This window comes from Catharus ustulatus, chromosome 2 (assembly GCF_009819885.2).
Source record: "Catharus ustulatus isolate bCatUst1 chromosome 2, bCatUst1.pri.v2, whole genome shotgun sequence".
Classification (NCBI taxonomy): domain Eukaryota; kingdom Metazoa; phylum Chordata; class Aves; order Passeriformes; family Turdidae; genus Catharus; species Catharus ustulatus.
In genome coordinates, this window is record NC_046222.1 from 84,671,601 (window position 1) to 84,699,492 (window position 27,892).

General features: G+C 37.9%; 1 protein-coding gene across 1 annotated transcript in view; it reads left to right on the top strand.

Moving 5' to 3' along the window:
- Positions 1-27,892, top strand: part of PCCA (propionyl-CoA carboxylase subunit alpha) — a 280,797-nt gene that overhangs the window by 95,945 nt on the left and 156,960 nt on the right. Inside the window, exons 10-14 of the mRNA XM_033053042.2 lie at positions 462-564; positions 6,457-6,551; positions 12,071-12,221; positions 22,458-22,601; positions 24,298-24,372. Coding sequence (XP_032908933.1) covers positions 462-564; positions 6,457-6,551; positions 12,071-12,221; positions 22,458-22,601; positions 24,298-24,372 — 568 coding nt within the window. The remainder of the gene's footprint in view (positions 1-461; positions 565-6,456; positions 6,552-12,070; positions 12,222-22,457; positions 22,602-24,297; positions 24,373-27,892) is intronic.

Genomic DNA, 27,892 nt, shown 5'->3' on the forward strand with positions numbered 1-27,892 from the left:
TTTAATGCACAATTACTTAACCTCTGCTGTTCTTGAGTATTAAGAGATTTGTATGCTGTGAGTAATGGTGAGCTTCACCTTTACTTCTGTATAGCAAGTACTTGGTAATCGCTGGGTCTTACAATTCTATTACTTTATTAGTTTTGCAGAAGAAAATGGCAACAAAGAAAGTGAATCCATAATTGTTGTTAATGTTCAGGCTTTTTAAACATACTGAAAATTTTTGTGCTTTGAGAATGTTTTCATTTGGTTTGTGGTTGGTTGGGATTTTTTTGGTCATTTTAGAATAGCATGGAATAAGGGATACTCATTTCAGAATCAACTGCAAATGGTATAACTTTTTTTTTGGATGTGTGTGTTGATTAGTGAGGATTGACCGTTTACTGAAATCAGTAAGTGTTCTTTCTTGTATGCTTCAGGACTTCTTAAATACAGATTATTCTTTGTTTTCATTCTTTTAGGGAAGGTTTTAGGTTTTCATCTCAAGAAGCTGCTTCAAGTTTTGGTGATGATCGCTTACTGATAGAAAAGTTCATTGATAACCCTCGTCACATAGAAATCCAGGTTTGTACTATAATTATTATTGCTATTATTAATTATTATGTATTTATTTAATGAGGTTTGAACTCATAAATAAATCAAAGTTCAAAATGTTTCAAACACTCCACTAAAAAAGACCTAGAGTCTTGTGTTTTCCGGTGTCTTGGGTCATTGCTCAAACTACATGGCTATCATGTACAATACAGCCTTCCTGTTTTTATTCTCTAGCCTTTCTTTAGCAGGAAGACTAAACTGTGCTCAGTTTGTTGGGGAGAAAAAAAACGTTGTAGGCATCTGTCCTGAAGGCTGAAGGTTTGAACTCTGGATCCTGTTGGAGTGCTTGAGTGCAGCAGAGGATGTAGGAGTTCAAGAACTGCCATGCTTAACAGTTTGTTGCAAGGTGTAGGTTTTGTCAGTATTTTGGAATTCCCTTCTGAAGCATCTAATTCTGCTTGGGAACTCAGGAAGATTTGCGTGCCATTTTCAGCAGTTTGCAGTTCAAAATCAGTTGTATTCTCTTTAACTTTGGCATGTCCATTTCTGTCATTTATTGGATTTAGAGTTAAGTCAGGTCTGCTGATGCAGAACAAAAGTTGTTTTAGGCACTTGTTCACAAAATTACGATTTCAAAATTTGTGATGTCTGATCTTATATAGGTAACTGAATTGTTTGCCAACAGCCTTGAGGTATTTTCTGACAAGAAATCTGTACAGAGCATATTCATTCCTTCAACAGAAATTTCATTTTTTGCACAGAAATTTCATTTATTTGTGTGAAAAATCAAAATCCTTTCTGCATTGTGACACTTTTTTTTTTTACTAGCGAGAGCCTGAAGTAGCTCAATAACTAAGTGTAACAACAGTAAACTTGATAGTGTGGAATGATTTTTAAGAGAGAAATATTTAACATTTTTCACTCTGACAGAGGTGTGCCCACAGTTTGATGCTTCCTATGGGGCTAACTTGCATATTATAGAATCTTAGGATGGTTTGTATTTTGAAGGGACCTTGAAAGGACATCTAGTCCCAACCCCCTGCAATGAGCAGGAGTATCTTCAGTCATATCAGGCTGCCCAGAGCCCTATCCAGCCTGATCTTGAATGTTTCTGGGGATGGGGTACCTGCCACCTTTCTGGGCAACCTATTCTATTGTTTCACCACTCTCATAAGGAAAGATTTTTGCCTTATATCTAGTCTAAATCTATTATTTTTCTACCCCTATTCTAACCCTTTTCCTGTCACTATGGGCCCTGCTAAAAAGTTTGTCTCCATCTTTATCAACCGTCCTCTAAGTAGTGAAAGCTGCAATTAGGTTTCCCCAGAGCCTTGTTTCTTCCAGGCTGAACTACCCAAAATTTCTCAGCCTTTCCTCACAGGAGAGGTGTTCAGTCCCTCTGATCATTTTTGTGGCTCTACTCTAGACCTGTTCCAACAGGTCCATGTCTTTCCTGTACTGAGGACTCCAGAGATGGATGTAGTACTCCTGCTATGGTCTCAGCAGAAGGGAGTAGAAGGGGAGAAGGGAAGAAGGAAGAGTGAAATGAAGAAATGGTCTATAAACAGTGAAGCAGCAAAATGAAAAAAACCAGTGTAAAAATGAAATTTAAACCCCATCTTATTCTCTATTGAAAAATAATGGAAAAGTATTTAGTGAACTCAGTTTCAGTATTGTTTTTAGGGTTCAAAAGAGGTCAGATTGCTAGAGCATCTTTGTGTTCTCTTGCTATAGGTAATAATTTTTGGCTAGTTATGTTTTTTTCTCTTTTTGTCTGTGCAGATCAGTGCACCATAGATCTCTTTCTTTCAGTACTTGCAGATTTGGGAGATTCAGCAGGTTCCCACTGATTTTTCAATGACAAAAACTAGATGAAATTGGTTCCTCCATACTTCCACAAGTTTGGGACAGATTTTACATTATCTTGATTCCTTTGGGTTTAAAAAAGGGTAATCTCAAATATTTAGTACTTTATTTAGGAACTGTTGAATAATTTCAACAATATGGCTTTGCTATTAATAATTTATAGTTTTATTTATAATGGGTATACAGTGAACGTTGTTTTCCTTATACAAGCACTTTGATGGTTAACAATATCATAGCATATCATTTTAACTTCATGTTCTAATCAGCTTTAGGACGTTGACCTTGGTTCATTTTCAAACTGCTGAATATACAAACAATTTGAGACCAGATGCCAAATATTTATTAATTTAGCAGTAACTTTAAAATGGAACTTTTTTTAGCTTTCTTATATTTCTCTAAAGCATTGCTACTTAAAATTGTTAAATAAGAAATTTCCTGTGTCTAGCTATAAAACAATCACTTTGTAAAACATGAGAAAAGACTAAAACAATTAACAGGAAAATAAAGTCCAAATACACTTTATGCTTGAACTGATTTGAAGTCATGTTCTCCTGAAGTATCTGATAAAAAGTTTAAAGTAGGAGTACATGGAATGTCTACTACTTGACTGGACAACAATCCTACAACTGGAAACAGAATTTAGCTGAATCACGTAGGAGGGATTCCAGTACATAATATTTAATTATTTTGGCAAGTGGATGTACACAGCATGTACTAATACCCTAATAATCTAATACTGCAAAATGGGGCATTTTTAGTTTTGAATGCTTAGATAATAGAAACAAAAGCTGTAGCTGGGACATGCATTTTTAGTGAGATGTTTACTGGAATCTCACATCATCTCAGATGATTTCAAAATGCTGAAATGGTCTTCTTGTTTTATGCTTAGTTTCTTTTACTGGAAACAGTGGATGCAGAATAAAAAAACCTAATGCTGGATGTTGTTGGCTTATTCTATTTGTAATTACAGTAAATTCACGAATACAAGCCGCACTGAATATAAGCCGCATCTCTGGGTGTTGGCAAACATTTCGGTTTTTGTCCATAGATAAGCCGCACCCGAATATAAGCCGCTTTGTCGTTCGCAGCGAGGACCTGCGTGCAATCAGTAACAGAACCGCGGGAGGGCGGGGTTTACTGGCTGAGCTAAGGCTGTGCAGGCTCGGCCCGCTAGGGGGCCGCTGACGGGGCCAGATGGCCCAGCCCGGCGCTGCCGCTCGGGGCCCGCCGCCGCTGCCACTGGGCTCGGTCACCCCGGGTCGGCACTGCCCCGCGCTGGCAGGCAGGGACGGAGCTTCCCCTGCTCCTACGGCAGCGGCGGCGGGCGGGGACGGAGCTTTCCCGCGCCCGTGGCGCCGGCGGCGGGCAGGGACGGAGTTTCCCCGCTCCTGCCGCGGCGGCGGCGGGCGGGGACAAAGCACCCCGTCGGCTCCCCGAGCCGCGGCAATGGCTGCGCGGGGCTCCCGTCGGCTCCCCGAGCTGCAGCAATGGCGGCGCGCGCTTCCCCCCCCCTCCCTGGGCCGCAGCAATGGCAGCGCGGGGCTCCCGTCGGCTCCCCGAGCCGCAGCAATGGCGGCGCCGGCTTCCCCCCCCCTCCCCGGGCCACGGCAATGGCGGCGCACGCTTCCCCCCCCTCCCCGGGCCGCAGCAATGGCGGCGCCGGCTTCCCCCCCCCTCCCCGGGCCGCAGCAATGGCGGCGCCGGCTTCCCCCCCCCTCCCCGGGCCGCAGCAATGGCGGTGCCCCCCCCCCCCCGTCTCTCCCCTGGGCTGTGGCAGAGGAGGAAAGAGAGCTCTCCCGCCTCTCTCCCCGCCCCCCGTGCTGCCTGCAGGGAGCCAGGCTCCACCCGCGGTGCAACAAAGTAGCGATTTGTAACAATCGCAAAATGCCGACTTTGCAGCTGCTCAGCTCAGCACTCTGGCAGGCACTTCTGAGGTTGTATTAGCCGCTCCTGATTATTAGCCGCATTTCCGGTTTAGGAGCAAAATCTTAGTCAAATTGGTGCGGCTTGTATTCGTGAAATTACTGTACTTTCTCATAGTAGATGTTAGTGCATGTCTCTTTTTTCCATTTACCAATAATGGAAAAACATTTCTTTTCAGATCCAGGTTGCTGAAATTTAGTAGGATATGAGAAATGTCCTGAAGTTAAAAAAATAATTACTACTTGGATTGAAAAAAATGTGTTATTCTCTTCTGAAAAATACAGAGAGAGAGAGAGGAGATAAGCACAATGACAAATTTTTATTACAATGTTCCAACACTTTTTTGTTTGTTTTAATGAGAGAAAATTCTATGGAAACTTGTAGGCTTTCTAACAGTAAAGCAGAAGTGCTCACAATGCATCATTCTACTTACAGTACAGTGATTTTTCAATCAAGTACCATGCTCTAATACTAAAATAACCCACATGAAAAATGTGTCCAAAAATCTTTGTACCTCCCAAATGATTTCTTTTAGGGCCCCATGGGTTTGTAGAGCTCCGCTCACCTAGATTGGATGGGTGAGCATTTAGGTAGGAAGTACCTTTCTTTTTTTTTTTTCCCCCCCTTTTCTTTGTGTTGAGTCCCTTGCTAGGGAATCTAGCAGTTGTCATCCTGTTACTACTTCTGCTACTAAAACTCCGCCTTGACAGAGAAGAGAGTTTAGGAAATCCTACAGTCATCAATCTTCTAGATCTCTTTTTTCACTAGAAAACTCCATACATTTGTGAGAGCACAACAGAGTTTTTTAGGAGGGAAAACACCTGATATTACAGGGTACAGAGCACCCTGGATCTGATGCTACACAGTGCACATTAGTTCACTGCCTTGTTTTCAGTCACATCTACCCAGATTTTTCACGCCTTAGCAACCACTGGTGTCATAGCTTCAGGAATTCATCTTGCCTAGTTCCATACTTGCTCTGTGGTGATAAAAGGAATAATAAATAATACAGATTCGTTGTCACAAATATGAGTAGATATGGTTGAGTTCACACAGTTTGAGGAAGATTGTCTCCTTGTTTTATATTGTCAGTTTTCAGTGTAGAACTGTGCTATTAAAGAATGAAGCATGAATATTGGCATGGGTTCCCGCAGATCGGAGCAGGAAGATAGATGGAAAAAAAATGGGTTAGAAGAAAAATTTTATAAGGAAGAAAGGGAGCAGATGTGGTCTGTGTTAAAAGAAATTGTTCTAAGAATAAGTGTACAGTTATCATAAGATGGGATGAGGTCTGCTTGAATTTTCAAATCTAGTATTTGGTATTGGAAATGGCTGCATCATACCCTCAATTTCATCAAGGGACAGAGTTCCTTTTCTTGCTTTCACTTCTAGTTTGAAGTTGAAGTATCAGTTAAGAGTTCTACTATGCTCAACTTGTGGACTTTTTTTCTATCGTGTAATTTATGTAGTTGGATCTAGATACTTGATTTTGTTACCTTTTCCAAGAATTGAAGCTGCAGCCAAGAACTGTAGTTACTGATTTTTAAAAAAGTTCTTAAAACTACTTCTTTTATATCCTTTGAATGTACTGAGGAAGGTGCAAATTTTATTCTCCTTAATGAAGGATAACAAAGTTCTTGAAAATTTTTTTTCTTCTTCATTAAAGATAGGGCACTGTGGTTTGACTACTAAGAAAGCTCCATTAGACATTTTTTTCTGAAAGCTTTTGTGTGTAATTCAGAAGCAAAACTTGGCATCCTTTGAGATTTTTTTTTGTTGGTGCAATATTTTGCATTTATGTAATTTTGTAATGCAGTGCAATTTAAAATGCTTGAAAATGTAGTTTTAATCTTACTTCAGCCTTTTGTAAGAAGATCCCTAATATTCAGAAATAAAATTTTGAAGTGAGAGATTGTTTTGCTATATACAAATTATACATAGAGGCTTTAGAATAGTCCTACTCAGAATTTGAAGGAATGTTCAGTTAATATTTAATATATAATTAATTTTCTACACAAGGCTTTATTTTTAGATTGGTGGAAAACCCCAAACCCTGAATGCCACATAACAGTATTATGTCAAAAGACCATATGCTGACATATGTTTGTTAATAGCAGTGTATTATTGTTGCAGGTTTTGGCAGATAAACATGGCAATGCCTTGTGGTTGAATGAAAGAGAATGCTCCATTCAAAGGAGGAACCAGAAGGTTGTGGAGGAAGCACCAAGGTGTGTATTCTTGATGCAGCTTTGTAGTAACCGAAAGCACTTTTGGAAGCCCGCTCGTTCTATTTATTGTCCAAATGCAAGCAAGTTTTATTCTATTAAAAAGCACAAAGAAAATAAATGTTTGTTACAGTCATTTGACTGTAATGCAATTTTTATGTTCTTGAGGGTGTTTTGGTTTTGTTTTACAGTGTCTTTCTGTAAGAAAACAGGTTTTGTGTAATTAATATTTTTCATGATTTTGTATAAAATGGATTTGGATCTTACTAATCCACTGTATCTGGTATGGCTTTGTTTATATATATATGAGACTTTTCTTTGATATTCACTTTTGAATATAAAAGTCAAGTAAAATATGAAGTAAGTATGAATTTTACCACAGATACAGGGTCTGGTTGTAGGACTAATTGTGTAAAGGCCACATAATACTGTATATTTCCATGTAAATTGGAATATAAAGTACAAAATACTCTGCAGCGCTTTTAGTACCGTTCATGGTAGTGAATTAGAGTTATAGGTATCCAGTAACTAGAAGGTACAAAATTAATTTAATCTTACTGGTTTAAAGTGAAGCTGAAATACCTTGATGCTATGCAAGATATGGCCTTACTGTGTTTTCTGTTGCATAGCAGTCATCAGAGAATATGTGTATAAAAAGGGGTAGCAAGAAATTCTGATTTCAGAAATACAGACATGAGTTTATCACTGCCTGTGGGAATTACCAGTATAATATGTTCTCCAACTGGGATAGGTTTGCTGTATATTTTTATAGCACAGAACTATGTGATGCAACAATTTGGGGTGTGAAGAAAAGAGCATCACCCAAATGATATTGCTTTAGAGGTGCCTTATTAGTTAATGGGGAATCATAATTACAGGACTGCTGCTGTTTGGCCTATATTTTAAATAAAAGAATGAAGTTTAAAGATACAAATCGACTTATAAATGCTTCCTGCTAGTGCTTGTGGATTTCTTGGAAGGTTTATGCTGCTTATGCCTGAAGATCTTACTGTATTATTGTGGAAAGTGAATACTTCAGGTTTTGATATAATGCACGTGTGCATACCTAAGCACGTAAAAGAGGAGTATCTTCTGCCTCATGAGTATATGTAAGGCAATACCTGTTATTCCTGCCTGCTCCTTCTCCACGCCTGTGGTCAATTAAAGTGGCGTGATACGTCTTTCTCTCACCAGCCAGCTGTGATCAGAGTGTTTTTTCATCAGAAATACCAGCCTTTTAACTTTCTTGGCTTTCTCTGTTGGAGTTGCCAGTAAGTTTTCTCATCCCCTCCTATAATCCTACAAGAGTGTGGGCAAGTCAGTAGCTTCCAAATTTTGGCATAAAAACTTTTCTTCCTTTTTGTTGTTGAATGTTTTAGACTCTGCCAGGCTTGTGCTGGCAGCTTTGGAAGTGTTACCTGCCTTACAGCCCCTTGTACTTGGCTGCAGAATCCATTAATTTTCAAAAGGTTACAATATTTGCAGATAAACAGGGCACTAACTTCTATGAGACACTAGAGAGACCCTAGAGCCTCACGTTAATCCTTCCTGTGAATGCTGTTTCAGTTTGATTGCTTAAGGACTCCTGGACATACCTCTTCTGGTATGGCTGGATGGAGGAAATAGACTGTCCTCTTTTCTCCTTTTAAATGGTAGATACTATTAAGAACTCTGAGATAGGCAGAACTTTTTAATTTTCTTTTATGAGGCCTAGGGGATAGGGATGTTATGGGCTAAATTTGGTGGTGGGTTTTCTTTTTTGAGGGTTTTTTCTTGTTTGTTTGTTTTTGGCTTTTAGACAATTCAGACCTTTTGACATTGACCTTGTTTCATGCCTTTTTTGATTTACTCTATTATGATGGCATTTTCCTAAGTGTCTAATTTAGGAGACTGAGGGCCTTTTAGCTTTGAGAGTAACCTGTGATTTTCTTAAAGCTAAGTCTACAGCTGCTGAACTTATCTATATGGGATCATTTAGCATTTCTCTAGTTTTCCTAGGGAAGTTTAGTCTTTTGTTAAAACAAACAAACGAAAGAACTCTTTTGGGGAGAGAAACTCCTTTAGTTCACACACCGAGGTTACAGTATTCAAGGGACCTCTGGTGTTCATGGTGGTCAATCCCCCAGATTCATAGAGAAGACCAATAACTTTTCTTGTACCCTTTCCACGTGGTGGGTTTCACATGTGAATTGTTCTCTCTGTTTTGGGAGGTACATCCAATCATCACAAGTTTTTTAGTTTGTGTTTACAAAGTTAGTGAACTTCCAGTGATGTACTGTAATTTTATCTGCTTCTACTTTCGCACATTTTGGATATGCTGTTGTCTTCTAATTTCACAGAGGCTGAACATTTAAAGAGATGAGTGACATGAGTGTCTTAGTGTTGTTCCTTAGTTGGATTTTCACAGACAGTTGCCATGAGATACTGTACTTTGGCAAGAAAAAGTACAAAGGTGTGGTTGTATTTTCCTGTCTGCTGGAGTGGTTAATAAGAGATTGTTTCCTGTGAGGAGAAACAAGGCCCATAAGTATCAGAAAATCCACGGGTCCTTTATGATTAATTAAAATGAAATGTACAAGAGTATTAACTGACATCCTATTCAATCCTATTGGAGTAGTAACTCAGAGTGCTCTTAAACTTTACTTTGGTCAGCACATGTGTCCTGTCTAACAATTTTGGAACCTGTTAGAAGCTTCTTAAAGCACTTCAAATTTGCCTCACCACTTGTGTGTAGGAATGGTCATCTGTTCAGAGGCTCAATTTGAGTGAATGTATATAGGCAGGAACTTAGCAGAAAGGTGCATTATTGAATTTTACTCTATCTATAGGTTCTCCTTAGAGTTAGGAATATGTGGGTCAGAGTCTTCATTTTCCTCACTGTCTAGAATTCCTTGAAGGATTTTGGGTTAAGAGAAATGTGAGCCTGTTCTGTTTGTGACTGTGCATGTGATTCAGAGGTGGGCACCATTTGGATGTGGGGGCAGAACTGTGTGCTCAAATCCTTTAGCCTATTTATGCCCATTGTCTGGTAGTAAATAATGAATATTTCAAAGGATAACGTTTTGTGTAGGTAAGTAATTTTTAAAATAAACAATATGCTTGGAGCAGGGAAGCTGACTTTGACATTTAGAAAATTGAGGTTTATTCCCCCAGTGTGGTGGAATCTTCAGAGGAAGGGTAAGTGTTATGATAATTTATTTTTTGTCCATACTGAGCAGTACATTTCCACTGATGGTGTAACTGTTTGTATTTTTCAAAATCTCAATTTTGTCTGGGAGTGAAGGTGATAGGGGTATTTTGGGAAACCTTATCTGGTGAACTAGAAGTAGAGAAGTAACATCTTCCCATGTGGTGCATCTCCCTGGCTGTTGAAATGAAGTGACTAACCAATTGTGTTCCCTTTAATCAACTTCACAATAACTTGATGAAGGTCTTGTGAATGAAATGTCAGGTCTGATTTATTTTTTCTTTTTGATACTTTTTTTTAGTGAATACTCTTATTTTTTATGGTAGCCTTTGTGCTGCCATAGGAACTGTTTGTCTAAAGAAAAATAGGTGTATGTGTGAGAAAAAGATTTGAAGTCAGACTAGAAATGCTGTGTTTTCAATTGATCCCTCATTAGACTAGAGAAGAGTCATCTTGGTTAAAAAAAGTGCTTGGTTAAAAAAGGAAGAAACAGTGTATTTAAAAGGTAAAGCAGTAGAGGGCAATATGAAAACTTTGGTTAATTAACCTAGCCAATGGTAGGGATGATCCAGTCATTTCTGAATGTAAAGTGGCTTAACTGTGTGGCAGAGATCAAATTTAGCGATGTGACACCTGTGTTCCATTCTCTGGCTACAGCAGGAGGTGAACAGTGAGATCTCAGACCTACATGTAAAAAGTACAGGAAGACACCACTGCAATGAAGGGGAGTAACTGTCTTTCATCTGTATGAGAAGTAATAATGGTTATTTTAGAAACAGAGTATGGAGCTGATATTGAGAATGTTTTGTTCTTCATAAACCACTCATTGAACTTTCATGATCAAAGCCCTGCAGAAACTCCACACTGAATTATAGAATATTGATTTTTTGTAATATATTATCCTCTTATTGAATCAAAATAAGAAAGATTATGAAACCATTTTACATTTACTAGTGCCTGTTCTTATAGGTATGAGACAGTTTTTGTCTTCTGAAATTCCCTTTCATCTGATGTAGGATCTCGTATAGCTTTCTTGAATGAGACTTGACTTTCTTTTCCTTTTGGTCCCATTTGCTAAGAAAGAAATTTTTTCCTAAATTCTGATAACCTGCCCTATGGTCCATCAGAATCTACCTGTGTGGGCATTTGAAGGACAGAGATGTGAAGTAGCACTTTCCCAGTAAAGAAAGGGATTCCATGTCTCCTAATTTGCCTAGATATTTGTTCACTTCTTGTGTCATGTCAAATATGGTTTGTTGTGGCAGAAGTCTCTAGCTCGTCTGTGAGTTCAGGTCTCAGTGAAAAACACCACGGTAAATGCTGAAAGATAAGTCCTGAAGGATTAGTCCTAGCATTGACTTCTGCCTGAGTGCAGTCCAGGGTTCCGGATAGGGCTTTACTGGCTTTGAGGCCATTTTAGATAGTTGAGGGCTCCTGATTGCTCCTTTGCAGAATTAGGGCCCACTGTTGAAGTCATCTTGAGAACTATGCTGAATGCTTGGTATTTTAGTTTTAAAGGCTAAATTAGAGGTAACGTAGAAGTGACTGTTTATTCCCTTGCGAAAATAATTTGAAAATGATAGCTGAGTTATGTTCCTATGTTCCTTTTTGCAAGTCAAAACAGAATAGCTACATGTTCTTTCATTGAAAAATCAATGTGTCAGGTTAAGAGGCAACTGGTTTCAAGGCTTTGGTGGAAAAAATATGTATACCACATATATATATAGATAGATAGATAATTAGTCTGCATAGGTTACTTTAAATATGAATTTATGGTACAGACAAGAGGAACTGACAAAATATGTTACTTCCAGAGTCTTTTGATTCACTGGCCTAGTGGAAGTTATGGGGTGTTCTGGACTGAGGGAACTTGGCATTTGGGCAGTGTTCACACTGGCTCCCAAGGTGGTAGCTGAGCTGCTCTTTGGGTGCCCTTGAGTGCATCCAAGATTTGTGGAAAAGAATGTATTGCAATTAACATGGATAATAAATATTCTTTCTAAGGTTGCATTAGTTTGTATGTCTTTTTTAAAATTTAATTTGCATTGTTTTAGATCTCACTGTTCTAAGAGTGTTGTGTTCTGTTATTTTATATTTTAGAGAATATGGTTATTTATCCTGAATTTCCTGTACATTAGCAGTAATTGTAAAGCATACAGTGTATCTAGCAATATAGGGGCAATAAAAATGTAAAGATATACATTTGACAGTCTTGACATGTTTACATAACTTAAATAATGATGCTGTCTTCTTTTGACTATAGTTTAAACAGAACAGTAAATGATAGAATAACTGTTATTTTTTGACTAAAAAAGTAATTATTTCTATGTTGTAGCACTTTTCTAGACCCTGAAACTCGAAGAGCAATGGGAGAACAAGCAGTAGCTCTTGCCAAAGCAGTAAAGTATTCATCTGCTGGAACAGTAGAATTCCTTGTGGACTCCAGTAAGAATTTCTACTTCTTGGAAATGAATACTAGACTTCAGGTAAGAAAAACAACTCTTCAGATTCAGAAAAATGTTATTTAAATAAACAGATCATAACCTTCTCCTATATTTAAGGGTCTGCTCCTGCAAAGATTTAAACATAAGTATCTTGATGCATGTGAGCACTTCCCACTGAACTTTAAAGATCTATCCACTGAAAAGATGTACTCACATAAGCTTGCCTATGCAAGACCTTGCAGCAGTGAGCCCTTGCACAGCACTCAAGTTAATGTTCAGAGTTTTTTTCTCTTTGTTACACTTGACCTAAAACCTTGCAAAAGGTCACTGGTAAATGCTACTGTGAGTACACAGTAAGTAGCTAGCCACTGCTCTCTGAGGCTTTCCTGAAGCCTTCTGGTCCCTGAAGTTTCTTTCTTGTTTTTCATACTTTGATGATCACTTGCCTAGTTTCTCTAGGAGGGTGTTTGAAACGGTATGTATATATGAGCAATAAAACACTAGCAATCTGCATATGATTGAAACTGTGACTTGAGTGCAACTGTGTAAAAAGCATGCTGACATGATGTAGGATTTTTGTGACAATTCATGTAGTCAGTAGAAGCTATTCTAATTTACACTGCAAGTGAACAGATGAACCCTTCTACCACTTTTTTGACTGTTTGATGGATTTCTGGTCATAAGGTAAGAAAACAAGTATATAACTTGGATATCATTCTTGAAGATGAGAAGAGTGTTGTAAGCAAGTCTATTCTGTTGCCTTTATCCTTCTTTTCTCACTTTGTTAAATAACACCAGAAAGACTGAAATGTAGAATCCAGCCCCAGTTTGGTAAGCTTCCCATTCTGTTTTAGCTACGTTTCATTAGGGTTATGTCCTGCATGCTGCTTGTACATGTAGGCACTGATAGAGTATAAAGAGATCCTCGTAATCTGACATCTTTGCATGACCTTATGTAATAACTGGGTAAACTTATGATTTAGGTAACTTTATGCTTTGGGTAAAGAAGTTAAAGAGAATTTTAAGGGTGTTACAGTCTTCTGTGCCAGGAGAAGACTGCTAGTAAACCTTTTCTTGCCTTGCTGGTGGCAGTGGATTTTGAATTAACCATGACAGTTACTTCATGTGCCTTTGGTAGGCACTTATCAGGTCCACCTTAGATTCCGTTAGAGGGAGTGGTGGTGAAGGGCAATGTGTAGTTCGTTAAGAATTCTCTCATATTGGTCATATTCTTTAGAGTTTCCCCCATCTTGTAGTTTTTGAGCCAACATTTTTTCAGTGACTTGATGTTCTTGTTTACATAGAAGAAAATTAATTTATGGTTTTCTGCATAACCCACCAGAACTTCAAAACCATTTCCTTGCTGTAGTACTATTGACCATGAGTTCCTAAATGGAATTAGTGATGGAATATCCTTGCACTCCTTTTTGTGGGATACTTTTAATTTTGTAATTGTTAAACACAATTTAATAATTGTGTTTAAAATTCCTTGCTGTTTTGCAGTGTCTTCCCCTGCAATAAGCACTGGTACATGTTTATAATCCCACATAGGAAAGAAGAAAGCTTTTACAATTCTATCTTTAAGGACTTTAGACTCCTTTTGAAATATAGCCTAAGCAGTTTGACAATCCCCTATAATAGCAGACTCATTCTTTCTAACTCTTAAAGCAATTTACTAATCTTACTATCTTGTTTAGATAGTCTCTACTTCCTCTATCCTGACTGTGTGCTATCTCTAGAATTTCAACTTGAATCTGGAGTAGTAGTTTTCTCTGATTTTTGTCCCCCAATCTTACCCAATTGATCTCTCACTTCTCCCAAGTCTCAAGATTTACTTTCTTTTCAGTCAACAGTTATGCAACTACTGTATTGTACTTGCTCCCTACTATTAAGAACCAAACCTAGAAAGTCTACTGAAGGTTGTCCAGCTTTAACTTCAAGACCAGGATAGTCTCCAGATGTCCCTGTATTGCTTCAGTCTTTTTTTTCCTTTTTATATCTTTACATCTCCTAACTGTAATTGGTGACTAACAAATTCACTTGCCTTGTTCTTGCTGAACACTCCACAGCTGGAAGAACTTTCAAAAATGATGGGTGTCTGATTCATAAATGATCCTCTCAAGATATTTGTCAGCATGCATTAGACACAGCTATCTGTCAACATCATCAGAACATTTCTATTAAATTATGCAGTTTTCTGGCTGTTTTAATGTTTCAATCTCTGATCAGATCAGATTTTTATTTTGGATATAAACATCAGAATATACTTGCTAACTAAACTGTGTTCTATATTTTGCACTGCCTTTTGATTTCTCCCCTCCCTCCCTCTGGTGTACCTTTTGGATGCCTTTTAGTCTTTCTGGTAGATTATTTTGCAGCAATCAGAGTTGTATTGTTACTTTGCTGTTTTTTTGGGCGACTCTTTGGGAATATACCTTTTCTGTCATACAGTTACACAAAAGAAGTATAAATAGCACCTTGAAGAAAGTTTATATTTTATTTAGTTTTTGTTTTAAGTATTGCTGCAATACTATACAAGATTGGAAAGCAGAAGAAAATTGGTGAATCAGCTCTATTGTGTCTCTTGTATGCTGCACAAATGTGTTACAGATGTTTTACTGTCTCTAAGTGATTCAGCTAGAATGGCTTATTATTTGCTGTTGGCAATATTCTTTTTGTTGTATCTGCTTTTCTGCCATCTTTCAGAGGCTAGCTGGTAAGTATGAGACACAAGATTGAGGATTGGATAATTGCATAGTAAAGCTAGTTTTTCTTGCTTTCCCTAAGTGAATGTAGAGATGTCTGCCCTAGCAGCTACCAGAGAACTTCTGTGTCATTCAGTGTCATTTAAGGCACTTTTGCTGTGCTTTTCAGGCAGTTACCATTGTTAAGATTGAGGCAGACCAGTTGTTGAATATCTGATTCTTTATAGCTGCTCATAGTGTGGTGTGTTTTATGTTGCCTAGTTGTCATCAGCCTAATCAAGGGCAGTCATGATCTGAAACAACTTATCAAGAACTTTGCAATAAATATGAAGTTTCTGACCCCTTAGATTGATAACCTTTTTGCCTTCCAAGTTATGTTAAAATCTCTGAAGGTACTTTAGAAGTGCTGACTTTCACCAGAAAAGGTTCTTCTTACCTTCACTGGAAGAATAGATGATGTTTCTGCTGGACTTTTATAAGAAGGAAGTCTGTGATCTATACTTAAATATCTGTTAATACATGCGTGTGTGTTGTAGCTAAGCTTCATACATATGGATCAGTTAGGGACAGCAAAGGGAAAATATCCCATATTTTAGCTGTTTGTAGTACCTCGAAATGAGAAGCATCCCTTGTTGGCTAGAGAAACACTGAGAAATGTCCAATGAGTGATGTGGATTGAATGCTTATCCTCAATACAATTGGTATGTTTGTGTCTCAGTCTGTTCCCAACCTTCTGCCTCCCTCATGAGTTGTGAGATTTAAATAACATGTGAGTACTCCCTTCCTCCTCAAAATGTGGCTGAATTTGCTCAATGTAATTGAAAAGATAATGTGTAGACTGGAGTTGAGAAATATAGTAATTTCAGTAGCTGTGGGTTTTCTCTTCATGTGTTAGATTGTTTACTTTTGTGACAACTTTTTAGGAAATAAAAATTAATTTTGTAGAATAAACTGATGTGTTTGTGAGAGATTTGCTGAGACCAAATGGCATACCTATGTTTTTAGTTTACAGTTGTCACAGGAGTATTTTATGTAAATGTTTTTAAGTTATTTTAAGGTAACTTGATTCTAAGGCATAAAGTGAAGGTGAGTAATCTTCCATAGACCTATGAAACATTATCCAGTGCTAAACTTTTGTTTATAATTTTCTGGATTTTCATCAGATTTTACTGATCTTTGGAAAATTATATACTCCAGAGCTTTGTCTTTGTGCAAAACATGGGAAGAATTTTACGTGCAACATATCTTTTCTTCTCACGTTTTTCCACCCATGAAAATGTAAAAAGCATGGCTGGAAAATGTCTAAAAGTAGGTAGAAATCCTATTGCAGATGGTTTGGAGCTCCATTGCTTAAAAACTCCTGGTTCTAACAGCCTCTCAATGGTCTCTCTCTATTCTGTTTGCTCATCACCAGTCGGCACCTGCTTCATGTTTGATTAGTGAAGGATATTAGTGCTGGAAAATATTGCAGCTGCACTATATGGAACAGTAACAACAAATTACAAATAGTAAATTGCCACCTAAAGCCACAGAGGGGTGGTGACTTTGGTATCTATAGCAGAACCATGGGATGGAGAGTGGTGATCTTGCTGTCTTTGTTGTGCATAGCTGCCTGGTGGATGACTTGTGACAGGTGGGCAGAAGTATGGGAACAGAAAAAGGGGCTGGCTGGAGTAAGAGGAGTAGATTTCTATGAAGTCAGAATGGAGGGATTTCCAAGTAAAGTCTCAAGCTGCTGTTTCTGCTGTTTGCTGAGAGCTCTCCATTTTTCTTAATATTGGAATCTTGTTTTACTGTGACAACACTTTGCTTCAGTCATTTTAAATAGTCTAACGAACAGTGTCAGATGGTAAAGACTTTCAATTGCTGCTAACCTGGGCTGAATTTGAACTACTGACCTAAAGGTGAAAGGTCTCTTATCCCATTACCAATCTGCTAAGCCCACCAGAATCCGTTCTGCACACAGTTTATACCAGCTGTTCATGGCCATTTTTAGAACCGAAAGAAAAGGTGATTTTGCTGCCAAACAACACTTCTTCACACAAGAGGGTCAGCCGACAACAGTTAACCAAATTTTTGCCACATTCTTGCCTCCTAATGCAACTTCCATTATGTATATACTGGTTGTCTGCTTTTCAGGCTTCCCAAAAGAACTACAGAAAAGCATTGCTAATTGTTGTTGACAGAAGAGAACAACATTGTTTGTGTAAGTCATTGAATCTGAAAGATGCCATTAACAGTGCTGCCAAGGCATGGAGTGATATCTTAGAGACGACATTCCCATGTAACTCTCATAAAATACTATTAAAAATGTAGAGAAAGAGGAGACTACTTAATAAATGGAGAGACAAAAGGTCATTCTTCAAAGACTACGTTAGTTTCTTTGCTTTGGTGAATTTGATGTAAAGCAAACCAAAGAATAGCTGCAGTGTGACCAGAGCCATCTTGAATGAAGTATTCTGAGAAACTTTTAATACTGCAGCAAAATACAGTAAAAAAGGGAATTGCATCTTTAGGAAAGGAAGTATTGGGTTTGTGCACACCAATTTCTTTATTTTCTTAGATGGAGTATGTAGTGGAAAGGAAATAATGTAGAATTACTGAATTTCAAGAATTTTTTTTTAAGTGTTAATTGAGGAAATTATGTTGAAATTGCAAGCTAATTAACTTGTTGAACTAAAATGTTCTATTTGTCTAAAACACAGAAGATTCAGAATGCATAGGTCACATAAAATGTCTGTCCCATACAGCATAGAAATAAATCCTTGCAAAAGAAAATTGAGAACTGTGACAATGATTATTGGAATATAACTTCCTATGAGGAAGTAAATTAAATACAGTAATTTCACAACTATAAGGTGCACCGGATTATAAGGCACACTTCTGGGTGTCAGCAAATTTCCGGACTTTTGCCAATATATAAGGCACACCAGACTATAAGGTGCACTTTTATTTTTTGCAGCGAGGATCCGCCACCGACTCCCCCTGCGCGGTTCCTGGCCGAGGCCCCGCCTCCACTCGGCAACCGCGACGCCGTGGGCCCCCGGGCTTGCCTGTGCCCAGCAGCCACGACCCTGCTGGCTCCCCCTGCGGCTTGCACTTCCGCGTTGGCAAATTTCCGAACTTTGTCCGTATATAAGGTGCACTGGACTATAAGGCGCACTTCCAGGTTTGGGACAAAATTTTAGTCAAAAGGGTGTGCCTTATAGTCATGAAATTACTGTACTTTTTCAAAGTTCTATGTTATGCTGAAACAATTAGTTTGTACTGAATGTCTGTGCATTAGTTTTTATTTCTACATCTTACTTGGGAAACAATAAAAGAAGTCTACCTGAACATCTTAGCTAATGGAAATTTTTGTGCTCTGGTTACCTTCAGTTCTTCAATTGCATACTAATAAGTCAGAGAACAAACAACAAATGTTGTTATATAGGATGTCTGTAATTAACCAGTTATATATTCCTGCTTTCTATTCATTCTGTACATTAATCCAACCATTGTCTGTTTTTTAGTAACCTTTATGAAAAACTGTTTTTTACTGTGTGCTCCCAAACCCCATGTACATATGAACTATTTTGCAAAAAGATGTGACCCCAGTGTGCTCCTGCTCATAGCAGTCAGGAAGCTTGCATGCCTGAAGAGCAGAACATGTGTGCACTTCTGTTGCTGTTTTCCGAAATAGAAACCAGGCTTACTGAAATACAGGGGGCTGAGAAGCATCTGTAAGTTGGTGCATTTGGGTCAATTGATACTGGATTTGGCTGCAGGAGCAAAGCCTGTGGGACTCCAGGTGAATCACATTTCCTGGAAACTGAGGTGTATGTTGAAAGTTAGTTTTGAGATTATTTATCTGAATGTAAAGGGTTATATGACACCAACTAGGGACTTACAGTAGTAGGGGTGACATAGGCTGTAGTTTTAAGTCTACTGAAATTTAGATTTTCTTGGCTGATGTGACGTGCTTGAATGTTCCAACTGGTGTGTGAGTAACTTGATGCCTTATACACACAGGGACAAGAGCAGTCTGTGAATGTCCAGAAGTGTTTGCTGTTAGATCTGAGTACCTTAATAGTTTTGAGAAAAATGTGTCCCAGAATTATTCCCCTGAATATAAGGGGAGCAGTAATCACTAATTTAACTCTTAGCTCCAAGTGTCCATAAAAATGGCATGACTGTTTTTGTAGCTGTGGATGAACCCCAGTATGGTAAAGCTTTAAAACCACTGGCATTCACAGAACAGGAGGAGAATTAAGAGCCTTTCCATACTATTCTGGTGATGGATGCTAACTGGCCTGTGATTTTGGTAGGTTTCCCAACTCTTATATACCTGCTTTACCATCTATAAACCGGGACATAATTATTATTTTCTGACAGGCTTTGCCACTAGTTTCTCTTGCTGTATAAATGAGAAGGGGATAGGGAAGCTGAAACACTTCCAATGCTCATGGGAAATCTGGTTGCTGTGATAGGTCTTAAGAACAGTAAATCCAGTATGAAGGGGAAGCACTTTCCCTTTACTCTGTGTAGCTATTGCTGGTCATAGCAGGTACAGCTTTGTGGACTTGAAAGCAGGAACGTAAGTGGCATTTTTCAGAGAGCTAAGGCTTTAAAAAGGAGGTATTTATCATTCTCAAGTGTATTGAAATGATAACTTGTTATTAACTGTTTATGAGCAGACTTGGTATAAGTAAAGGAACTCATAGTAAAGGTGGTACTTTTGGCAGCTAAATAATTGAGAGTTCTTGCTGATTGATTTTTTTTTTGCCTGTCCTGTTGAGAATAAGGTACAGCTGCCTTGACACAGCTATGATCTGTAGATTGCTTGCTGCAGACATGTCTGGTTTTGCCCTTTGTGTTGAAAACAGCAATAATAATATGTGAATGTAGCCACTATCATATAACCATACTAACACTGTCTCTTTAATGGCTGAGGTTCACTGACATCATCTTGGATCAGTCGACTGCAAAACTGAGTATGGCCTAAAGCTAAAGGACTTGATCAATTTAGTGAGATTGAGCTCCATTTGTAAGCAAACTTACATTCATCTTATCAAAAATGTAGTACTTGTCTTAGTCTCCATATACTGGCAAGTAAAAGCTGTTGATGGAGAAGGGATATAGCATAAAATGAGTAGAAAAAATACAACAGGCAGACAGAGTAAAGATGGCACCTGGAGAAGTGGAAAAGAGGGAAGTAATTGAAGTCTGGTTTTGAAGAGTGATTTTATAAGAGATGCAATTACTTTAGTCAATTGGCTGTTATAGTTGTAGAGATTTTAAGATTTAAGTTCTTTTCTACAATGTTTTAGTCATCTGATGGTCTTAATGAATATAAAAATGCATTTAAAATACATTTAGTACCCCAAATTAATGCTATGATTGGAATTGTCTATGTTATGCCTAAATAGTAATAGATGAAGCAGAGTCCTAAAATAAAGTAGAACAACTTCTCCCCACCCCAAAAAAAACCCTCAACATTTTTTCCTATACATATTTTCTGAATGCTGTTTTGTGTGGAGACACAAAGGGAGTATTTTGAAGAAACAGAAGAAAATATTGACCAAGTCAAAGATCTGTATTGAAGACTGGATTAAATAAATGTTTGTGAGTCGTAAGAACCAAACAACAAAAATATTTTTCTTTTCAGAGACATTCCATCTTATTTTGATCATCAACAATAAAACTGAAAACAACAATGAAGCTATTGAATCTGGAATGCCAGTTGCTATCCAAGAAAAATGGCAGTATAACTAAATAATGCAAATGCCTTTGGAAAAATAAAAAGTATTTTAAGTATCTGGAATGTTAAAATTCCAAACATGTTCTCAACTCAAAGGTAATCTTTTAAAACTTAAATTCCAAAGTAGGAAAATAAGTTCTGTTGTCCAAATATGAATGTGTGATAAGTAACTTTCTATTAAAACTTAGGGAGTTTTAATAGAAACTTCAATTCTTAATGGAAATCGAATTGCTTCAATTTAACACTGCAGGATAGGCACTGAGATGTTTCATAGATTCTTAAAATACTGTTATTAAGCTTGACATGCTGGAGAGTATCATGTATTAGGTAGAATCAAGATTGAATCCCAAAGGTACATCCTTAAACTGTATAATCAGATTCCCATTTCAATGTCACTTTTGTCCTTCAAAGAATAGGTGCTTGTTTCAGTGATGATTTGTCATTAAAATTATGTCAAAATGTCTTAAAATGTTGTTGAAACTCTAAACAAACTCGCAGCACACACAGGGCTAATTATGGATACCATCTGTTTATTTTTACAAAGCTTCTTTTTCTTAAAGACCAAAGCATCTACTTGTTGTGGTAAGCCACAATGTTGTTATAATGACTGAATATTTTCCTTAATACTATATACTTGAAGGAAGAAAGACAAGGGGCTTGGTCAGTGACCTTTTCCTGTGTCAGAAAAGGTACATAGTATGACATTTCGCAATAAACAGTTGCAAAGTGCATTTTCTTGAGGTATTTTGCCCCTTGGAACACAAATATTTTATAAGAAAAATGGCAGTTCTGTCATGATTTCTCTATGGAAGGTGGTGTAGCTGTTTCTGTGCAAAGTACGTGCTTTTAGCATGCCTGCCTTTTACTTGATTGATGTGGTGGTGATCAGAGGAACCACCTTGGTTGATTTTACTGTCCTATGCCTAGTTAAAGGCTTTTTAAAGTTAATCAATGGACTCGTTTCTCTGCCCATGTGAAAGCAAAAGCATGTGTGCATGCGCGTATGCATGCCCATGTGTGCATGCTTGTACGCGCATCCTGCGCGAGCGGCGGCAATTCCCAGGGCAGCCTCTTCCAAAGCTGTTAGCGGCAATTTGCTGAGCGCGCAGAGCCACTCTGCTGGTCCAGCCCAGCTATTGTGCATGCTAAGCACTAAACAGATAAGTCTGGAGGGGGGGAAAAAAAATTGAAGGATCCATCTGCTCATTTCTGCTACACTGCGCTGATGCAAGATTACGCTAATCTGGTTGCTTGTCAGGACAGGTTAGTGAAAGAAGGCGAATGGGTGAGATATAGGCTACGCTGGTTTTGTGGAAAATTGGTAGCGGCTCCTGTACGTGCCATGTTAAGTGTAGCAGAATGGGTTGATTATCAGCTACTTTGAAATTTTCAGTTAAAATATAGTTATGGCTACAGTGTGAGTCTCTTCAAAACGGAACTGAACGGGAAAAGCTTCCAAACAAAGAAAAATTTACTCATTGTCATCAGATGTATTTGAAATTGTAAAATAAGCTGAAAAAACCCTCAACCAAACAAAAAATCCTTACAAACTCCCAAATACTCTCAGGTCACCCCTCTCGTTTTCCTTTTGTTTACTGCTCTGAGTTATTGTCATCTGCTGATTATTTCTTCGTGTTTTCCATGCAAAGACATCAGTTGCTGGAATTTAAGTAGATTTTTTTTTTTGTGGAAAACGACCAAAATAGAAATATACTCTTTCTCTGTTCTTTGGCTGGTTGAGTTTCATGTTTTTCTGTGTTTTGTTTACAGAGAGGTGCTTTTGTTTTTGGTTGCTTTTTGTTACCTACTGACTGACAGTTCTTGACCTTGCAGGTTGAACATCCCGTCACAGAATGCATTACCGGCCTGGACTTAGTCCAAGAAATGATCCGTGTTGCTAAGGGTTACCCTCTCAGGCACACACAGGCTGATATTCCCATCAATGGCTGGGCGGTTGAATGTCGAGTTTATGCTGAGGTAAATGAGTGGTAATGGGGAGGAGGGGGTAGGTGGTTGAATTGTGGCGTAATAATACCCAGGTGAGGATAGATGCCAAGGTGAAACCAAGGAATATCATGTGAAAGTCGTGATTTAGAGCATGTAACACAAATGGTTAATGAGGTTTTGTGGAATTGTCGAGTTTTTGGTTTTTTATTAAAAAGATGGTGTGTGTTTCGACATAACTTTTTCCTGAAAATTGAACAGAAAGATGGTAAAAGAGAGAGGTAAGCAAATATCATTAGAAATTAACCTGCATGTTCAAATCACATTTAATGATGCTGGAGTTATTTACCAGAGTTAATTATTCTTTCTAGGTCTCTGAAATATGTAGCTGAAACTTGTTGATGTAAAAAGACAGTTGAAATTTGATGTCTTACAGATTTTTTTGTTGTTTTAATAAAACTTTTGAAAAGGTTGTTGAAAAACCTAGTTACACATCTTCTGAAACTACAGTTTATAGGATAAACTTTCAAAGCACATTCCAAAACAATAATTGTGATATGAGTCTCTATCTCACCTTAAAGAAGCTTATGAATATTAAACCCCATTTTCAAGCACCTTCAAGACATTTTGAAGTAATGTCATTTTGTTGTCACTTTTGATACATGAAAATGAAAATTTAAGTTAAAAAAATAAAAAAAAAAAATCATTGAGTCAGAGTGGTTTGAGTTGGAGAGGACTTTGAAGATCATCTAGTCCCAGACCCCCTGTCATGGACAGGGACACCTTCTGCTAGACGAGGTTGCTCAGAGCCCCATCCATTCTGGCCTTGAACATTTTCAGAGATAGGGGCTGGAAAATAATGCCTATCTTCCTTCATTTAGTTTCAGGAACGTTTTAGGTAACTGCATTTCAAAACGAGTTCAGCACCTTTCAGCACCTTCAGACATTTTTTCCCTTGCTTAACTGTTAGGAATTTTGATACCTAGAGCATCTTATTTGACGTTGTTGTTTTTTGGTTTTTTTTCCCCTTCATGCAATTTCTAAATTACTCTACTGATTCCATGTTGTACAGACTATTTTGATAAAGAATAAATATTTGCCCTGTGACTGTCATGGAAGCTATTCTGAGTTTTAGTAGGCTTTACCCTGAAGTAACTGATGCTTGGGCTTTTAATTCTGGTCAGCTTGAGTCCCCTCACATTTGTAAGTAATGAATCCAACTACTTTGCCATGAATTAGGTTATTCTGCAGGCCATATATTTATTTGTTTTCCTATTAAGTTTGTATTGGTGTTGCATTATGTACATTCATGTAGGAGGTTTCCAGTGGCATAAAGATCGGTTTGACTTCTTAAAATAATTGAAATTCTAACTACTCTTTTTATCTCTGAAAATTTTTTCTTATGTTCTCTTTTCAAGCCTGGCCTCCTGAATACTTTCCCATCCTTCTTCCAAGTGTAGCTAATGAAAATGTCATCTTTGTATATTTTATTTTGGGTGAAGGATACTTCTTTGCTTTCTAACTGATGCAAGAGATTTTATATACTTACATTTCTTTATTTGGAATTGTGGGGGCAGGTGGATGAAGAAATGTTCTTTGACACAAGTAATTCTGGGCAAGAAAACAGAGTCATTCCAGTAGCAGATTCTGTTATACTTAAAGCTTCTAAACGTTTTCTGCTCCACATCTGTAAAAGCTTAATGCTTTCTCATGTTGAAATTTTTTGCAGGACCCCTACAAATCTTTTGGCCTGCCATCCATTGGTAAACTGTCTCAGTATCAGGAACCATTGCATGTGCCAAATGTAAGTAACTGTTCTGCTTTTCAAAAGTAGGTGCTGAGTGTCTCTATATGAAGACTATAAATACTCAGCAGCTTTGTAAACCAAGGTTTTTTTCCAGCTTTTTGCTGGAGTGGGAACAGGACATGGCAGTGCTGATTTGTGCAACCTGAAAAACTGCTTGAAAGTGAACAGTTAAAAATGTTTGGATTGGGTGTAACAGAAAGCCAGTAAGTGTTGAAATAGTTTGTTCTATAACTTTCAGTGTTAGTTTTTCAAACACAGCTTTAGTAAACGTACTTGTGGTCATTAGAAATGACAGTGAACTGTTGAGTCAACTCTGTAAGCATAGAGAACTGGGGACATTAGCGAGAAACTACAAGTGCTTTTTGTTTAGCTTTGTAGACTTTAAAGAGGAGTTATTTGTAGACTTTAAAGAGGGTGGTTATTATGTGTTTCAGGATGCAGCCTAACTATATAGAATAGGTGTTTAATAAACAGTGTTTTCTGTTGGGTGTAAAGAGCAAATATACTGTCTTTCTGTAAAATCAAGGTAGTAGATTTTAAGTGCACATATACAAGAATGACACTGTGTCAGTGCAATGATGAGACTGTACCATCTGTGAACACAATTATTCAGTCTGATTGCTTGCACAGAAAATACTGAGAGATTACAGGAGGAATCTTAAATGTGGAGTTGTTATTGGATATATGATTTATTTCGCTTTTTAAATTGTTTTTGCCCGTGTACTTTCTAAAGGGACCTGACCCTTTCTGGTCTTTAGGGCTTCATGCTGTGTTCAAAGCCCGAAAGCAGAAAAAAATTGTGAAGATCTAAAAGGCATTATGTGCTCTTAAAGAGGAGATGAGGGAAAGAGGTATCACTGGATGTATCTAAACTTCTTTTTAATGAAACAAAGAGTGTATTTAATAAGAATTTATAATGAGTACTCCAGTGGTTGTTAGAAGTTTTCACCATGTTGTAATAGCTAACACGATGTCAAACATTTTGCCCTTGCAAGTTTTTGCAATTTGCAATTTTCCAAACGTGAGACCTGTTGAAAGTACAAGTGATAATGGACAAACTATACCCCCTACAGTCTTTGTCCCACCAAATCTTTCTTCAATTAATGCTGCAGCAGGAGTTTTATGTAATAACATTTGCGCTTGTGAGCCATCCATACAAAGAAAAAACAATTAAAATGCCTTAAATGTTCTGCTTACTGCTGTTATTTGCTTGTGTGAATGTTGCATGTCAGCTAAATGGACCACGGAATAGATAAAGTGATTGGGTGTAGGAGAGTGCACACTAAGCTTTGTCTATCATTATTGCTGGGAGCAATCAAATTGATGCCAGCAGGACAGTAGACGCGTTGACAGCTGTAATTATGTATCTCCATGGTGATCACTTTTGGCCTGTCATGGAGGCCCATGAGTCCCCTCCCTTGCAAGCATTTAATCAGATTGGGCTGTCACTTGTCAGGTAGACAGGGTGGGCTGGGAGTTGTGCTTAGGGGGAGAGGTGAATTGAAAATGAAGGGTGGGAGATGCCCGATTGCTTCACATAGTCCATCGTGGTACCAAAGAAAGCAATTTTAATTACACTGGAGGCTTCAGAGCAATGGTTTGAGGAGCTCATATGGAGTCTCTAGGCTTTCTCTTCCTGCTTACTTCCACTGTCATATTAAAATTAGAAAAACTATTTTTATGTAGACACTCATGATTTGGTGTCTTAATACATGTATTTCTGCTACCATGAAGCTAATTTCTCTTCTGAGAATGTCATGCTGCTAAGAACAAAATTAATATGGCTAAAAAGGTACAGTGTTACAGGCCCATTGTGCCGTGGTGTGTATTTTCTGCATTTTAGGTTTTAGAATTGTCAACAATTTGGCTTGAGAAAAATTAGGAGAGGCTTGTAGTGTGTCACAGCAAGTTCAGCTTATGCGTATTGCCAGTTGTATTTGCAATTCATTTCTTCTGTGTCTCAAGTTGGCTCTGATTGCCTACCACACCTGTGTGCCAGCTGCTCATGCTGGTGGAACTGGTGAGCATGGCTGTGTGGGAGCTTTTGCTTAGCCATAGCGAACAATATGATGGCTATTTTTGTGTCATGTAATTTGTAATTTCCTTAGAACGTGGTGCTCATAAGTACCAAATTTTTCTCATCTTTGATAATGAAGCTTAAGACAGGTGACTGCAAACCAACCCCTTATGTGTGATAGTGAGCTTTGATATTTGGTGCTCCTACACAACCTGTTCTGCTATATCTGGAGAGTTCCAGCACTGCTCTCTGTCAGTATGAGCAGCAGTCTGGTATTTTAATGACTCTTACCAGGAAAAGAAAATTCTTAGACTCGGATATAGCAAAGAATTGAGAAATACTAGAATCTGTGTGCCTAAGTGGAATTTGATGCATTAGGAGTTTATTGCAGGACTGAGACACAGACTGTGATTCCCTCTTTCCCCCCCACCCCAAGCATTTTTCATTCATTTTGCTGTTGTCCTAATGTAATAATATATGAGGATAGTACAACAGCAATAAAGTGTGAGGGTTGTGACATGAATGAGCTCTAGGCTACAGCACGACCTTTAACCCTAGCTTTTCCTAAATATCTAAAATACTGAGTAAAAGAAGGGAACTATATTAAACAGAAGTAAATGCTGGAGGTCTAATAAATATTGCTATTATTTATCAAGTTCAGCACATTATAGTGAGTATTTGTTGAATTAGGGTTTCTTCTTCATCCAATATTCATTAAGTTCTGTCACACCATATAGTTTATAAAATCACCTACTGTTACCAGGCTCTGAAAATGTAAGCACCACAGGGAGAATTGAAGATAGTATAAATGTATTTCTTTTTTGCTGTCATTTTTTCAGTCATCTTGAGTTTATTTTATGAACATTAACTTCCATAGAGGACTCCATATTTTTTTAAAGGAAGTCATGCAGTAGTTTAAGTAGCTCATATTCACTGTAGCCTTTTCAAGATATTGTAGTTAGGAAAAAATGTGAATTTTGTAGTGGTCATGTACATGTGTTGTCTATGAACAGAAACATAGAGCCAGGCAGAGCATGCAGTTGGTTGCCTCAGAAATCTTAGTTAACTTTAGGGTCTGACTCACCTGCTTGTTGTGAGTCTGAATCATGCAACTTTCACATGTTTTTTCTTTGTTAAAAGATGACATACATGTGTCAATACTTACCTATGCATATGTAAAGCACCCCTGAATGCTTGTGTGCAATCACTTTATAGGTTCTGCTTCAGAGGCAAAAGTTACAGTATAATTCAAGTATATGTGGAGTATGTATGTCATACCATGTCTTATGTATGTATTTGAGTATTGCAAAAATTTATCATGGACAGGGGATTTATCTAGAAGTGAGTAGGTCAGTTAATTCTTTCTGATTTAAATGTGAGAACATGTGCATTGACTTTATACATAGGCAGCCATTCTGTGAGAATGGATGGTTTAGCAGCTGGAAGAAAGGAAGCTGAGAAATACACTGCATGTTTTTTCTGCAATCATGACATGTCTGA